An 18,076-nucleotide genomic window follows, 5' to 3' on the forward strand; every position below is an offset into this window, starting at 1 on the left:
GTAGTTACAGCTGGAGGCAACTATAATGAATACAGATATCCCCATGAGTTTTACAGTTGTATAATAAAATGTGCACTTTGGTGTGGAACTACAAGCCCAGAGTCCAAGTGCATGGTCTGGCAAACCTTCCTTAGAAAGATGGTTAACTACATTTCAACCAAAGATTATCAAGAGGGTTCCAGATAATGAATGTGTTTTGGGGATAGTTTTACAGTCAAGTGAACCGTTCAGCTTTGCTATGGGTATATATGGAAATATTTTGACTTAGTTCAGAATTCTGAGCTCCTGTGAAACAGTTAGTATATTTCTAGTGTAGGCAGTGAGGCTTGACTGAAGTACAAGCAAGTCCTCTGATTATGACGTTGTAGGGAACGTTGAGCTGAGCCATTTCTTTGTCAAGCTGTGGGAGACAAACTCTGGCACAGAGGAGGCCAGTTTATTCAATTTTTACGTATTCGAAAGCCATCTGGCCCAAACAATATTCTGGACCGGATATCTGAACTTGCGCAGATCAGCTGTAATTTTCATCGGTAAGATGTCTACTTCCTACCACAAGGGGATATACAGGATTTTAAGAAAATTAATCATGCACTGTGAAATAGCTGTGGCTCATTTCTATTGGCGATGATCATTGCACCTGCACAGCAACAAATACTGCCCACGTCTTTCAAATGTTCCAAGAAAGTCAGACGTGTACAAGGGAAGACCACTGAGCAGTCATTAACATGTGCTATACGATGTATTATTTCCACACAGGTTGAGCCAAGACCTTGGAGAAGCTAAAGCTGCCAACAGACTATAATTGTTGCCATTTCTCCAACTGTGTGCCTCTGTATGCTTTTGTAGCTCCGTAGGAAAGAGTAGAGGGAAGTCAGTTAGCTTAGCTTCTGGATCAGATTAAAGCCAACAGACTAGGGTTTGATCCCTGTTCTGGCTGAGACAGACTCAGGTCTATCTCCACACCTGATCTGTGGTAAAAGATCATGGCACTTTGCCATGGTTCAGTACAAGGGCCTGTCTTCAAGCACAGAATTCAGGCATGAGGAAGAGTCCCCGATTGATATTTGAGTGCATGTGGAGAAAGTCCCTTCACAAGACCATTAGAACCACAGAATTCCTGCAGTGCAGGAAGAGGCCATTCAGCCCATCGAGTCTACACTGACTCTCCAAAAGAGCATCCCACTCAGCCCTCCCCTCCGCCCAATCCCCATAACCCCACAAGTTCACCATAGCTAATCCACCTAACCGACAGATCCTGGGACATTAAGGGACAATTTAGTATGGCCAATCCATCTAACCTCATATTTGGACTGTGGGAGGAAACCAGAGCATTTGGGGGAAACCCATACAGACACTAGGAGAACATACAAACTCCACAGAATCACCCAAGGCCAGAATTGAACCCAGGTCCATGGAGCTGTGAAGCAGCGGTGCTAACATCTGTGCCACAGTGCCCCAAGAATTGGAATGATTTTGAACAAGATACTTAAAAGTTCTGGGATGACAAGGTGAGCAGTCCTAGTTATACAGAACAAACGTAAGCTGTCCTCCATTTTTTTCAGCAATTGCCTCCCTGGAAAGCTCCAAGCAAAGACACTAGCCTATCTGCAGCTCACATATTCTGCAATTGTCCGTCTGAATCTTCCCAGTTGGGATTTTATCCCTTTCACTGCAATGAAATGACCCCAGAAAAGTTACATATTGTACATCCTCAGCTACACTGCAATCTTTGCTGTGGTTGACTGCTTCATTCTCCATCATTGAAATCAGTGGGACTGCTCCATTTGATTCCATTTATACCTATCCAGTCGTTGCCATAGCATCACCAACAATGGTTTCATCTTCTGCTCAGAATCCCCAGGAATTGATGCCGCAACCCCACATTTGGCTCAACTAAGTGCTGCCTTTTTATTTGCTGACATGTGATCAGAGTCCATATATGTACTGACAACACCCAGTTGTACATCTTCAGCATCTCTCTCAATCCGTCCACTATCTCTGTTTTGTCAGACTGTCCGCTTCACATCCAGCCGAGGAAGAGCCTCAATTTCCTCCAACTAAACATTAATAATTCCTCTATCATTAGCACCATAGCTTTTCCATCGACTCCTCAGTCCCTTCCCGAGCCATTGTCTTTGGCTGAACCAAACTCGTTGCAACCGTGACATCTTATTTGACCGCAAACTGAGCTTCTGAGCGCATATTACAGTGTAGTATCAAAAATACAGCTACTAGAAAACCAGACATTTTTAAGGCAATGCAGGTTAAAATTATACAAGTCGGGATACAGGTAATGACAGTGATACAATGAGTAGAGCAATAAAATCAAAGCAATCATGTTAAATAATCCAGTAGATACCCCCAGTATGTCAGATCCAAGTTTGCTAGCAGCAATGGAAAAGACAGGTAAAACTCCTTGGCAGGAAGGCATTCTAGAAAGGTGATAAACTCAGTTGGACAGGAAACACTTCAAAATGTATTCTCTTGATTTCATACACCCCTTGTTAATTGAATTAAAGCCCTGATTTTTTTCTCTCAAAACCAGCAAAATCCAAAATCCAAATTTAGCACTGACTTGGTCCCAAGGTTGTCAGTTTTGAGACACCTTTCTTGTATCTTCATCACAAAGCCCATTTCCACTTGCACAACATTACCCTTCACTCAGCTCAGTCCACCTCCCTCTGAAATTCTTATCCATGTGTTTTTTTAGTTCCATGCTTAACTATTTCTAGCCAGCTTTCCATCCTCCATAAGCTTTCAAAAGTCTGCTGCCCCTAACATATTCTGCATCAAATTCAGTTTGTGCATCATCCATGTCCAAGACAGTCTCTCAGTCCTCCAATGCCTCAAATTTAAAATTCTCTTACTTCTGCTGAAATCTGTCTATGGCATCTCTTCTCCCTACATTTATAATTTCCTCCAGCCCTAAACCTTGCATTCTCCGGTGCTGATCCACCACCTCCCTTCACCCCACTATTGGTGACCATGTCATCAGTGGTCTCAGCCTCCCTCCTGGAATTCCCTCCTTAAACCCTCTAGCTCTACTTCCCTCTGGTCTTTTAGATCCTCTGAAACCATCTCTTTGCTAACTCCTAACATCACCTTCTTTGGGTTCAGAGTCCATTTTACCCACGCCTCTGTGATGTGCTGTTGAGACATTTTACCATGGTAAATGTCTTTGTTAAAAATAATTATTATTGTCGATAGGCTACACCCACTGCTCAACTCACACCTAATAGAAGATCATAGAATCCCTACAGTGCAGAAGGAGACCATTTGGCCCATCGAGCCACCACCAACAACAATCCCTACAGGCTCTACCCCCCACTGTAACCCCACATATTTACCCTGCTAATCCCCCTGACACTAAGAGACAATTTAGCATGGCCAACCAACCAAATCTTTGGCATGTGGGAGGAACTGGAGCACCTGGAGGAAGCAGGGAGAATGTGCAAACTCCACACAGATAGTGACCCGAACCTGGAATTGAACCTGGGTCCCTAGTGCTATAAGGCAGCAGTGCTAACCACTGTGCCACCCACAGCTTTTTTGAACAAACTTGGTGCTGAATGTCTATTGGTCACAATACACAATGCCAATACACAACAAGAGAATTCATGTTTAACAACCTAATGATACAAAATTCCATAATTTATGGTGGACACCAATAAAACTGATTTATAAGATCCCTAATTAATCATGGGGTTACTACCTCTTTTAATGCATTACCAAATAAATATATGTCCCTTACATTATTTGCATTACCATGTCTGTGTGTTAAGTCCCTCACCAAAATTGAATTAAAATGCAATTTTACTAATCTTACCTGATGGTATGGAATACATTCATTTCTGCAGTTATTTCCATGATCATCCCATTCCCAATCAGAAACCCAGTTTCTAGAACAGGTCAGGTCGTCTCTACAGGCTGCAAACCTATAGACAACAAATGTTTGTTCATTAACAATTGCTTTATTATCACTTTCACTGATAAGCTCAGCCTTTGTTGCATTGGTGAATTACCAGAGTGGGAATACTGCACACTTGCATGATTCCTCCATTGTCCCACTGCAACTTCTTCCTGGGACCTGAATAAAACTTCTAGACTGGGCTTGAGTGTGGAACTCTATCAGTGATGGACATTGCTCAAAACTAAACATTAACCTTTGATGAATACAAAATTGACCAAATAATACATTTAAAAGGCTTCAATATTTACAAACTCCTTTTCCGGAAACACCTTTGTCAAATCCTATCACTATTATATGTATTTTAAGTTAAGCATTAGAGAAAAAAGAAAAGGTGTGAATTTACAAAGTAGTTTTCAAAGTGCTTTACAGCTAATGAAGAATTTTTGAAGTGTTGTCACTTTTGTGATATTAGAAATGTGACAGGCTTTATGCACACTGCAAACATTAACATGCAGCAAGGTGATAATGACCGGATAATCTGTTTTTTGTGATAAAAGCAAAATACTGCGATTGCTAGAATCTGAAACAGAAATCTCACCTGTGGAGAGGAAATATAGCCAACGTTTTGAGTCAGGATGACTCTTCATCAGAGTTCTGAAGGGTCATCCAGACTTGAAATGTTGGCTTTATTCTCTTTCCACAGATGCTGTCAGACTTGCTGAGATTTTCCAGCATTTTCTGGTCTTTTTTGTGATGTTAATTTCAGGATATACATGGTGAGAATGTGCAAACTCCACACAGGCAGACCCCTGCTCTTCAAAATAGTGCAAAGAAATCTTTTCCATTTATCCGAGCAGGCAGATGGGGATTTGGTTTAACATCTCATTTCAGCATCCACAAGTGGATCTTCCAGATCCAGTGTTTTCTGGAGTGGCCAGCCTCAGAGTGATCCTGGAGATCTCGCTCCATTTTCAGGAAGCTCACCTTCTTTCTCCAATTGTGGGTCAGTGATGTTGGGTGCCTTTTCAACTTTGCATTTGGATAAGTGGTGGACAAGATGCCATCAGGCTACCCCACCATGGAATACATTGCAAAACACCCAGTGTCATAATTAATGAGGTCAGGGCTGGAAGATTTAATGTGTTTTTCCAATGGCCTCCACAATGGGAAATAATATATGTTCCCACCCCTGCCACAGGACTTAGTCCCCAGAAGGGAGAATTCTGCAAAGCATTTTACATTGTTAAAAAGATGAAATGTAATAAAAGAGCTTCAACAGAAAGATTTTTAAAAAAACTTACCAGTCATCACAGAAGCCCTGACAGATTGGAACAGCAAGAATTGAATATGAATTATTGGGATTGATCCAGTGGAAGGTATGGGGTGAGCAATGATAGAAACAATCAATTTTTTTCATGTACTCCTCACACCTGCAGTAATGCATAACAACAGATAATCAGTAATCACTCTACAATATTTCTTGCAATTTATTGAAGTTTTATTCTGATAATCTTTCCACAGGAAAGATGGTCTGCTCCCAGGTATAACCATTTCACCTTATTTGTTTCCATATTGTAGCATATGCGACTTATATGGAAGAAATATGACTCACAGCTCAATTCCTCAACATGATTTGCTTTGTTATTAATATTTAAATCATAATAGCTTCTTTGTAAAGATGGCTCTAAGTATTGTATAGTAATCGTCATTGAAGGAGAGTTCTTTTTTGGCAAAAACTGTATTTCTGTAAATCATGTTATGCTGGCTTTAGCATTCAAATATTTAAATACCAATTCAAAATAAAACTACATGTATCAATCTGCAAACAATGTGATAAAGCTGCTCTTGCTTCAAAGGGGAGTTTTCTTCTGTTTATCAAACACAGCAATGGAAATCACTCTGAACTGAGTAGGGTCCCATTCGTAGACATGCAGGGTAGAATAGGTGTAGGGCGATGCGGCGGCGCGGGCTCGTTGGGCCGAAGGGCCTGTTTCCCGTGCTGGGTTGTTCTTTGTTCTTTGTTCTTTTTTTTTGCAGCACTGTCATGAAAGCACCATCACATTAATGTGCATAATATCATCAGTGAAAATAGAATATCTGTCTGTACTAATGTTTTCCTTTACCTCTTTCTTACCTAGAAACTACACTTGAAGACATTAACATGTCCACATGAGATTCTTCAATCTGAATTTTAGCTCCGATATTAACCTGTTTATTTCAAATTGGTTAGTCTTCTGTTAAAACAGTGCACATAGGAATGTGATATGAGTGCAAAAATATTCATAGAATCATGAAGTAGAATCCCTACAGTGCAGAAGGAGGCTGTCAGCCTATCAAGCCAATCCCCGTGACCCCACATATTTGCCCCTTATTCTCTCTGACACTCAAAGGCAACTTAGCATAGTCATTCAACCAAACACACACATCATTTGTTGATTAATACAACAAAATGGTTTTTAAAGTTTATTATTGGGATGTGGTTATTCATTGTTTGTTTACAGTTTGTCCTTAGGCCAATGAATATCAACTATCAAATTCTACCTCTTCACCATTCTCAGTTCCTTCATTGCTTCTGTACTGAGAGACTGCTTTATATTGCTTGTCTGATATTCAAGCTCAGACGAGCCATTATTTTCTCCAAGGGAACACAAGGAAGACTGCAGACATTGGTCACATCACAAACTTCATATTCCTAACACTGATTCCTTTCTGGCCATTGATTCAAGCTAAACCAGATTCCACAGACTCCTCTCCGACTTCAGGCAGAACTTTTGGCCCATTTGCAAATGCTGCCAACTTCTGCCTCCATCACATAACCTGCCTTTGCCTCTGCCTTACTTCATCCGCTACTGAAACCTTTAAATCTCCAGATACAAATTTCAATGTTCTCCTGGTTGTCCTCTGTCCCCTTTCTAACTATGTGAACTTCAGCTCATTGTTAATTGGTAACTTTAGCACTCATATTCTATCCCCCTCATGTATCCCTATTCTTCCTTATCTACATTAAGCCCTGGGCCACCAACAATAAAATTCCAATGCCATGTAAACTTTTTTCCTGTAATTCTGACCATTTGTGGATCTATTTCTCTTCACCTCACCCTTGGTGGTCTTGATTACAGCCATCTAAGGCCAAAACTCTGAAATTTACTGCTTAAGCCCCTCTGCCTTTTCTCCTCTGAGATCCTCATTAAAAAAAATCCCATCAACCAACTTTTGTTCATTCCTTCTAGATTCTCCCTTTTCACCTCTGTGTCCTTTTGTGTCTGATTATGCCTCCGTGAGGTGCCAAGGGCAATTTTCTATCTTAAAGGTGCTATATAAATGCAAGTTGTTATTGTTAGTATGGAACAGGAATAACACTCATGAGCCAGACTAATGAGGGATGGCAGGACCTTTCCCTGAAGGACCTTTCACCCAATTGTATTGTTACAGCTTCACAATGATCTTGTGGGATACAAATCACCAGATTTTATTTTTTGATTTCAATGACACAACTTGGCATGGTGTGATTTGAACTGATGGGTTCAAGTCAAGTTTCATAAACTCTGGCTATTATCTTCAATAACCATAACCTGGACTAGCTCCACTGAAAGGGAACAGAGACCATTCAAAAATTTAAGGATTCGGAATTCTTAAATGTTTTGAATAAGATGTTGGCTTACTGTGAGCTCAGTTGACCACATCGGTTCCAGTAGGTATTCTGCACCTTGGTGACCGGGGAAACAGCCAGCTGTTCAGTGTAGTTGGAAAAGCAGCATGAGGCTGTTGGAAAAAAAGTAGCAAATAGAACATAGAACATAAAACATAGAACACTACAGCACAAACAGGCCCTTCGGCCCACAAGTTGCGCCGATCACATCAACACCTACCAATCTATAGACCTATCTATAACCCCCAATCCCATTAAATCCCATATACTCATCCAGAAGTCTTTTAAAAGACTCCAGTGAGTTCGCCTGCACTACCACTGACGGCAGCCGATTCCATTCACTCACCACCCTCTGAGTGAAAAACTTACCCCTAACGTCACTTCTGTACTTTCCTCCCCGCACCTTAAATCTGTGTCCTCTCGTAGCGACCATTTCAACCCGGGGAAATAGCCTCTGAGAATCTACCCTATCTATTCCTCTCAACATTTTATAAACTTCTATCAGGTCGCCTCTCAACCTTCGTCTCTCCAGGGAAAAGAGTCCCAGCTCCCTCAACCTAACTTCATAAGGCATGCCTCCCAGTCCAGGCAACATCCTTGTAAATCTCCTCTGTACCCTTTCAATAGCTTCTACGTCCTTCCTATAGTGAGGCGACCAGAACTGCGCACAGTACTCCAAATGTAACCTGGAAAGCAACCCAGTCAGGAGCCTTGTCTAAAACTTGCAGATCATAGAATCGTAGAATCCCTACAGTGCAGAAAGAGGTCACTTGGCCCATCGAGCCTGCACCAACAACAATCCCACCCAGGTCTTATCTCTGTAATCCCATGTTTTTGCCTTGCTAATGTCCCTGACACTAAGGGGCAATTCAGCATGGCCAATCAACCTAACCTGCACATCTTTGGACTGAGGGAGAAAACTGGAGCACCCAGAGGAAACCCATACAGTAGGGAGAACGTGCGATCTCCACACAGACAATCCCCTGAAGCAGGAATTGAACCCAGGTCCCAGACACTGTGAGGCAGCAATGCTAACCACTGTGTCAATGGAATGGATTTTTAGGAATGGCTGGATGGTTTGTGAAATAACTCCTCAGAGGCTGATGTGCCTTCACCACATTCCCTTCATTTACAAACTCAATTCCACTTCTAAAAGTGCCTCAGGTACAAAGTCAAATTCCAGAGTGGCAGTGACCCTGACATTCCTCAAGATACAGTAAGAAGTATCACAACACCAGGTTAAAGTCTAACAGGTTTATTTGGTAGCACAAGCCACTAGCTTTCAGAGTGCTGCTCCTTCATCAAGTGAGTGGGGGTTCTGTTCACAAACAGGGCATATAAAGACACAACACTATCTGTAACGATTTGCCTGGACTTGCAAAATCTCACTAACTGTCCTGTCTGGAGACAATACTCATCTCTTTAACCTGTGCTTAACGCTCTCTCCACTCACATTGTCTGTACCTTTAAGATTTGATTAGCGTAAAGACTTGCATTCCAATTATTATTCTGTAAATTGAGTTTGTGTCTTTACATGCCCTGTTTGTGAACAGAACTCCCATCTACCTGATGAAGGAGCAGCGCTCCGAAAGCTATTGGTGTTTGCTACCAAATAAACCTGTTGGACTTTAACCTGATGTTGTGAGACTTCTTACTGTGTTTACCCCATTCCAACGCTGGCATCTCCACATCACTCCTCAAGATATACACAGGTGAGACTCCCTGATTGGGCAGGCAATCATGACCTCAATCAGGGACTTCTGTCTGGGTACCAACAAATTACACAAAATCAAATTAACTTAGGGACAAATTAAAAGGGGCAGCTCCACAAAAAGAGGGGGTACAGGCCGAACAAAAAATCAAAACACTAAGGAAACTTAAAACATCAAATTAAAATGCGATTATCAGGGTCTATAATTTACCCCAGTCCCTGCAGGCACAGAAGACATCAACTGTGCCCATGGACACTTCATGCTCATTCTCTCGGGACACCTGGCTGGAACATAGTCGTTCCCCCCAACCCACCCAACCCCTCCACACCAGGTGCCTGTTGATTAGTAGTGTAGGACTGAAGTACAAACAAAACATCAGTAAAAGGTTTTTCAGGAAACTGAAAAGGGTGTGCAACTGATAACACATAACGTTGACATGGTCCACGGACTCCACAAGAGTGCAAAAAGGACAAGCTTGGGAGCCGTGAACCAAAAAAACCTAGTTGTATGATAGTGCTGCGTACTGCACCCACCACCCCAGGTCCTCAAAATAGTTGGGGGAGATCCCTCCATAGAGGGACTTCCTCTGGGGACTGGCATCAACAAGGCCTGCCAAGGTATATCCGGGTGATAGGTGAGAAATCGGTAGTGGAGAGTGTGCAGCAGCAGCCCGTACAGGGAACGCCTCTATACGGTGGCAAAAGGCACGGAGGGCATTTCTATGAGGCGACTCATGCTGTGGGGTTCCTAACCCTGGGCGGTTGGGCGGGAGGTGGGGGTGGGGGTGGCGGTGGGTGGTGTGTCTATGCTTGGAGCCAATGTGAAATTCTGTCCAAGCAGGTGCACACTCAGGTGGGATCCCACTGCACGCCTGCCCTGCCTTGAGACCGCGTGTGCACTCAGGTCCAAGCACGACTGTCCTAAGGTTTTGGATGGCTTTGGCTGCGTGCTCAGCCAGTACGTGGGAACTCATCCAGCATGCTCCCCCACCATCCAGCACGTCCCCAATCCTGGTCACCCCGGTGTCCGTGGCCCTCCATTCCGCCAGCCACCTGAATTTATACAGCTGGAGGAGCTGATTCCTGAGCAGCGGCTCAGGTACCTCAATCAGGGAGCTCATACTCCAAGGGACCAATCTCATTGGCCTCATTGAGGTCATTACAGTTGGTCTTCTCTGTTTCTTGACTTCCCAATGTCATTCAAAGTTTGTCTTTATTTCCCAAAGGAGAAGCATGCGGCTGCTAATTTTTCATTTGCCTTTGGCTTGGTGGCTTTAACTTACATTGGGAGTATAGTTGGCATGCCCTCATGCCTGGCTCAGGACCAGGAATTGCCTTGTGATTTAATCCTGATAGACACCTGTCTCCATAACAACAAACTGCCAGAAGCAATGTTGCAATCGAAACACGAAGGAATGTAATCATGATCACTGGCTTTCAATCTGTAAAAGAAACAAAGTAGATGTGAAACTATGTTATATTCACCTTATGTTTCTGCATATTTCTGCCACTCTAAACCTGTAGGAAATATTAGCTGGAGCTGGCCATTCATCCCCTGGAGCTCACCATTCAGCTAGGTCATAGCTAATGTTCTACCCCAATGCTATTTTCCTGCACTGTGTCATACCTGTTGATGCCATCACTATCTAGAAATCTATCGATTCCTCCCTTGAACATCCTCAATGGCTGAACCTCCACAGCCCTCTGGGATAGAGAATTCCAAAGATCCACTACCCTTTGAGTGAAGAATCCTTTCAGTCCTAAATTGTTTATCCCTTATTCTGGGAATGTATCCCTGGGTTCTAGGCTGCCCCCCAAGCCAGGGGAAACATCCTTCTCGTATATACCTTGTTAAGCCCTGTAAAAATTTTGTGCACTTCAATGCAAACACTTCTCATTCATCCGAACCCCAGAGAATAAGAGAGGCCCAATCTCCTCAATCTCTCCTCAGGACAAGCCAGCCGTCTCAAGACTCAACCTGATGAATCTTTGTTGCACTCTGTCTATCTCAAGTATATTCTTCCTGAGAAGAGGAGACCAGAAGTGCGCACAATATTCCAGGTGCGGTCTCACCAAGACTCTATGCAATTGCAGCAAGACATCGTTACTCCTGCACTCAAATCCTGTATGTGAGATTACTCTCATTTGTAAGCCAAAATTTCCAAAGGTCTCCAGAGTGATTTGCATTTCTAAATTCACTTTAGAATGTTTATTTTGCGGTAAATTTTAGTTTTGCATGTGGCTGCTGCAATAGTCAGTGACAAAGGGAAGGATGGGCATGGTGAATACAGAATTGGAGTTGTGTTCACTGATGCTGCAGTCAAATTTGGGCTTCATGGGCAGTCCACACAGGGGGGAAATATTTAGCTTTCCTTGCGCTTAGGGATGGATGACAAATATTGGCTTTGCCTAAGATGCTCTCATCTGATGAACAAATTTTAAAAAGATAACTTGCACAGTGTTCCTTGTTAACATTCAGGTAAAAAAAAAAGCTCCTTGGACACCCTAGGCGGATATACCCCAGAGAGCTGCGAACTCTTCTGCCCCTTTCTCCTCCTCCTCCTCCCTCTTTAGCATCTTGCCAAGCTCTGCACCGTGTCTGGTTGTTCTCTGTCATGCTGCACTCAAAGGTGAATGGCCTCCTTCTGATCCTATTTTGTAATATGTTCTAGAACACTCATGTCTCTGAGCAACTGGTTTTTGTTGACGCCTTGAAGTCGGCACCTGCCCGCACAGCATTCCTCGCACACAAAGCACCAAACACTTCTGCAATAATGGCAAGAGCCAAAAGAAATCAATCTGCCAAGTGGCTGATAATCAGTTTAAGTTGCACTGGTGTAGGGTGGGGGACATATCCTTCCTGCTGTTCAACATGTGTTTGTCTGTGGGAGGGAGTCAGCTGGATCATGGAGCTTAAAAACATCACTATTGTCAACAGTCAATCAGTGTTGTATGTTAATTGATGTTGTTGTGCATGCATTTTCTTTATTGATTTAAGGGGTGAGAGCGTCATTGGCTGGGTCAGCAGTTATTGTCCATTCCAAATGCTCTCCATTTCAGACCACACTGTTGTGGATCTGGAGTCACATGTAGGCCACACTGTGTAAGGACAGCAGATTTTCTTCTCTAAAGGATATGAGTGGACTAGATAGGTTTTTCCTGACAATTGTTTCATGGCCATCATTAGGCTTTTAGTTCTAAATTTTTATTGAATTCAAATGAAACCATCTGCTGTGGTGGGATTGTGAACCCAGGCCCCCAGATCTTGCTAGGGGTCACTGGATTACTAATCCAGTGACAATACCATTATGCCACTGCCTGTCCACCCTCACCAAGATGGTGTTTAGTCTAATTGAAATGTGTGCGTGTTTGCATCAGACACCATTTTGGGTCCTTAAGCCTAATTTTTCACCCTCAGAACCTAAAAGTAAAGTGAACAGAAATGTAGATATTAAGGGAGTGAAAAGGACAGATAAAAACAGGGAGATTATATAAGGAAAGGGGAAGACTCAGCAGAATGGAGGAGAAACAAATGAATGGAGGCAGCAGGTTTAGGTAGAGTGAAAAATACAACATAAATGAGGAAAGAATGCAAAGGACAGACAACACAGGATATAGACATTCTGCAAAGAAAAGAGAGAATGGAGCTTAAATGCAAGGACAGCGCAGAGATGAAGGGCAAATATTGAGGGGATGGGAAGTTGAGGGAGGGAATGAACGCAGACTGAGAAACAAAGAGGATACAAAGAGATAATTAACAAAAAAAGATAAATTCTACAAAGGCAGAGATACAGCAAAGATAGTGTGTCGTAAATGTTTCAATTCAAGCACAATTTCTCAAGATGTTAACAAGGTTAGGGTTTGAAAAGTAGGGTGGGGAGGAAAGAAATTCATCAAATATTTATAACATCAAATTTCATTTTTGTAGGTTGATGACGCAGGAATTTATTAAAATTTTAAGAAGTTTCCTTCATTCATTTTTTGTGTTAGTTTACCTTTTGCTTCCCTATCCTTCTCAAGATGAGTGGGAAGGCAGATTTTCTGCTCTCATGTGATTGTCACTCATGATATTAGTTGAAATAGGAGCAGGAACAGATCAATAGGCTTATCAAACCTGCTCCGGCATTCAATAAAATCATAGCTGATCTGATAGTGGCCTTAACTCCCTTATCAATCAAAATTCTGCCTCATTCAGCCTTGGATGTATTCAATCATCCAGCCTCCACTCTCTGGGGAAGAGAAATCAAAATACTAATGATACTGAGAGAAGAATTTTCTCTTCAACTTTGTCTTGAATGGGAGACCTCTTATTGTAAACTGTATTCCCAGTTGGAAACCCCCCCACAAGGGGAAACATTGGGGGTAATTCTCCGACATTGCCACACCTTTAGTGGATCATGTTTGTCCTGGAGAATAGCTTGCTGGCCTAAAAATCCACTTCACACCCAACAACAAACAATTTGCGATTCTCTTGGCCCCTTCCTAATGGCGCCATTCAGATCGTACCCAGAAAGGTGCATGTCCGATTAGCATATTTAAATATGCGTAGCCCATTCAACTCCCAGCACGCACAATTCACCAGGCTTCAGGCACAGTGTGATAATAGTGAAAATCACTATTGGTCTCCACTAGTGGAAACCTCATGGACTTGTTACAGTGGGGGGCTTAGAGGCCACTGAAGCCTTGGGGTGGTCGGGGCACGGCTGGATGGTGCGCGCTAGGCAGTGTCTACCTGGCATACTGGTGGTACCTGGCTGTGACCACTGGACAGCCCAGCAGTGCCAGTTGGCTATCAGCATGTCAGGTGGGCACCACCGGTGTGCTAGTTGGGCAGTGCCAAGGGGGTGTGGCCTGAGTGGGGGCCACGTGGGAGGGGTCTGAAGGAGGGATTGTGCAGGGGTGGATCGTGAATGCGATCTTGATAAGAGGAGCATGTCAGGGTCAGGTAGAAGGAGCCATTGGGAGGGTCCCAATGCCCCAAAGCCAGTGACCCATGTTGGGGAGGGGATGGGGGAACATGCTGCCGATGAGGGGGAGTCCCGATGTCCTTGGGGTGAGGGAGTGGGTCTCCCAGTGGATTCTGATATCGGAATGCTCTTGCGAAATCTCACTGGGGCATTCTGAAGCTGGGCTTACCAGTGTGTTTAGGCCCCATCTACCCCCAGTAGTGGCACAAAATTCCCAATTCTCCAAGAAAGTGATTGAATGTCAGAGGATTGTGGTGCGGAGTGCACCAGAGAGACTAGCGCAGATCATTCCATTATCCTGATCGTTATGACACTTCAAAATTTTTTGGGAGAATTTCATTCATTCTTTCAGCATTCACCCGATCAAACCTTCTCAGAATCTTATATATTTCAAGATCATTTCTCATTCTTCTAAACTCCAATGTTTGTAAATTCAACCTGCTTAACCTTTCCTCATAAGACAACTTTGTCAAACCAGGAATCAGCATGGTGAACCTTCTCTGAACTGCTGTCAACGTAAGCATATCCTTTCTTAAGTCAGGAGACCAAAACTGTAAACAGTGGGTGAGATCTCATCAACAACCTATACGTTGTAGTGAGACTTCCCTACTTTTATAAACCACACCCCTTGCAATAAAGGCTATTATTTAATTTGCCTTCTCAATTATTTAATGTATTGTATAACTTTCCATGATTTGTGCATAAGGACACTGCTGGATCCCTCTGTGCTAGGGCATTCTGCAGTTTCTTTAATTAATTAGTATTCTGTTTTCCCATTCTTCCTTCCAAAGTGGACAATCTCAAATTTCCTCACATTGTACTCTATCAAAATTTTTTCCACTCATTTAAACTAACTGTAACCCTTTGCAAACTTTTTTTTATCTTCCTTACAACTTGCTTTCCTACCTTTGTATCATCCGCAGATTTGACAACAATACAGTCCACCTCTTCATTTAAATCATGAATATGGAACGTAAATAGTTGTGGTGCAGAGTGCACCAGAGAGACTAGCGCAGATCATTCCATTATCCTGATCGTTATGGATCGTAAATAGCCCTGTGGCTTTCCTCCACTCACAGTTTGCCAAACTGCAAATAGTCCATTTATTACTTGGCAGTAGTCAAGTTTGAGCAATGCTTTGCCCTTTTTTAAAATGACCAAGTGCAGTGGAGACCAGAAATTTGTCATGTTTGAAATACCTGGTTCTTTAATCCATGTGGCACAAAACAGAATCAACCTAACAAAGCAATTTGATTCGAAAATAGTTGCTAAATACTTTGAAAACCCTAACTATACTAACTCTGATGAACATGAATAAAAACAATAACATATTAGACACAATGGCTGGGATTTTACAGCCTCACCCTTCCCAAAGCTGTAAAATCCCTTCCAAGGTCAACTGACTTCCCCATTGTCCGCCCCTTGCCCACTCCGATTCCCATGGTGGGCAGAATGGTAAAATTCTCGCCAATAGTAAACACTTAATAAGCAGAGTTTTCCTGTCCTACCCACTACGGGAATTGTAGCAGATAGGGGCGGACCATGCAAAGTTGACCTCGGCAGGAATCGCCAGCCTTGGGGTGAGCGCGGCAGGAAAATCCTGCTCAACATCTCACTTTAAAATACCAAACTGTAAACTTTAAATTTAAAACAATGTGCATATTAAGCTGAAGCCGCAGCTCTTTTTGTTCATAACATCATAACATCAACACTGCCAGCTTAGGTAAAACTACTTCACTTCACTAAAGCATGTAAAGATAATGCAACAATTCCTTTTTAACTGCAACAAGTTACTGACGGCATCTGAGATCACAATTAATACAATTCAATAAATTTCATTTGTACCAATGGCAGGTGATGATAATTATCAAGGTAAACATCTACAACAAAATCTTAACAGTCATTTAGTTTCAATTATAGAATCATAGAAATCCTACAGTGCAGAAAGAGGCCATCTGGCCCATCAAGTCTGCACCAATCACAATCCCACCCAGGCCCTACCCCCATATCCCTACACATTTACCTGCTAATCCCTCTAACCTACACATCTCAGGACACAATGGGGCAATTTTAGCATGGTCAATCAACCTAACCCGCACATCTTTGGACTGTGGGAGGAAACCAGAGCACCTGGGGGAAACCAACGCAGACACGAGAAGAATGTGCAAACTCCACACGAACAGTGACCCAAGCTGGGAATCGAACCCAGGTCCCTGGACTGTGAAGTAGCAGTGCTAACCACTGTGCTACCATGCTGCCCAATCAGCAATCTAACTTTCCTTGCACCCTCCATGAATAATGTGATCATTTTTTCTGTACTTATAATTTCAAGGCATTCTCACACAGGTTTTATGTTAAATTTTATTACTATTCATAAATATTGTGAATATTACTTTATTGAGAATGCAGAATAGAGAATTTGGAAAATAAAAGATGGTCAAGTGTAAAAAAAATCCATAAAATTTCATAATTAAGATGATATATAAAACCTCTTTACTTTCCATTTGATCTTTCTGTTCTCCTTTAATCCCCATGGTTAAATATTAGATCACTGCTTACTTCTAATAATTCAGAATTAATGTAAAACAGCTATATGATGCCATACATGGCTCTAAATATTGCAGATCCATTACCTGCTGTGACGACGGTCTTAGACGCTTCTCTGCTTAACCAGTACCAGTCATTTTATATCAGATCACGTGGATGACCTATCATTGGTTAACCAACTAGAGTGATTACCTTCACCCTAAACAAATTTACTGAAACGTAGTTAAATCTGAAATTCCAACTCAATCAATACAAATGTTGACAAAGAGTTGGAGGCAAACAATTCAATATATCTTCTGAAGTAGTTAAACAGTTTTGTCTTTGGCCCTTTCATCACTGCTGAGCTTGAGAAATTCCATTTGACATGAAAATAAAATAAATCAGATCAGCCCCTGTCATTTTAAAGTAACATTGCTAACAGCTTTCAATTCCTTTGAGCTTTGCAACTTAATCATGCAAGAAAATGCCAACTCAGTTTGGTTTACAACACCCTCCAACCACACTTAAATCCCACTTTTGGTGGTGCTTGATATTCACCATGCCTCAGTAATACTCCTTTTCCAAGCCAGAAGATTGTGAGTTCAAACCCCACCACAGAGACTTGAGCAAATAATCTAGACTGATTTAGTGGTGTAGTATTGAATGGGCAAGTGCTGCAGCCTTAGAGGTGCTCCCTTTCAAGGATGTCTTACTGAGACCCCGGTGGACATAAAAGATCTATTGACAGCACTTGAGAAAAAGCAGAGTTCTTAGGAGGGTTGCCAACTTCCAAAATTGACCTGGAATCGCCAGGAATTGAACATGGGACACTGCTGGAGAAAACATAGGGACATGAAAAATGTAGGGGTGAAGTTTCCTGTTCTGTCTGCCACGGGAATTGGAGCGGGCAAGGGGAGGATCATGGAGAAGCCAATTGACCTTGGGTGGGATTTTCCAGTTTCAGGGTGAGTGCGGTTGTAAAATCCCATCTATAGTCACTCCTAATATTCTTTGACCAATTCTCTTTAATAGGTATAAGAATATTGAACATGGCTGGAAATAGTCTGTGTGGCTGTGAGTTGAGCATCATCCAATCGGGTAATGAGTCTTTTGGCTTTCCAGTTAGTGAAGAAAGGTAGCATGTCACAACAATGGATTTATTGATTGAAGAGTGATTGGAGGGGGGAGGGCAAGTCATGCGATGAAACCTCCAGGGATACATTTAATCACATTTGGCAATGCTAGTTCTTGGAATTCTGGCCAAAGTTTATCTTTCAACTGCCACCACCAAAAACAGATGGCACATTATGGTA

At 42.5% G+C, this 18,076-nt stretch overlaps 1 protein-coding gene across 1 annotated transcript in view; it reads right to left on the reverse strand.

Annotated features, from left to right (window-relative positions):
* LOC145347707 (riboflavin-binding protein-like) overlaps positions 1-18,076 on the reverse strand; it is a 46,445-nt gene that overhangs the window by 10,997 nt on the left and 17,372 nt on the right. The window contains exons 2-5 of the mRNA XM_080195433.1: positions 10,554-10,712; positions 7,573-7,672; positions 5,212-5,340; positions 3,827-3,935 (exon numbers count right to left, since the gene is read on the reverse strand). Coding sequence (XP_080051559.1) covers positions 3,827-3,935; positions 5,212-5,340; positions 7,573-7,672; positions 10,554-10,695 — 480 coding nt within the window. The 5' untranslated portion in view covers positions 10,696-10,712. The remainder of the gene's footprint in view (positions 1-3,826; positions 3,936-5,211; positions 5,341-7,572; positions 7,673-10,553; positions 10,713-18,076) is intronic.

This window comes from Carcharhinus amblyrhynchos, chromosome 9 (assembly GCF_965287045.1).
Source record: "Carcharhinus amblyrhynchos chromosome 9, sCarAmb.v2.hapA, whole genome shotgun sequence".
Taxonomy (NCBI): Eukaryota; Metazoa; Chordata; class Chondrichthyes; order Carcharhiniformes; family Carcharhinidae; genus Carcharhinus; species Carcharhinus amblyrhynchos.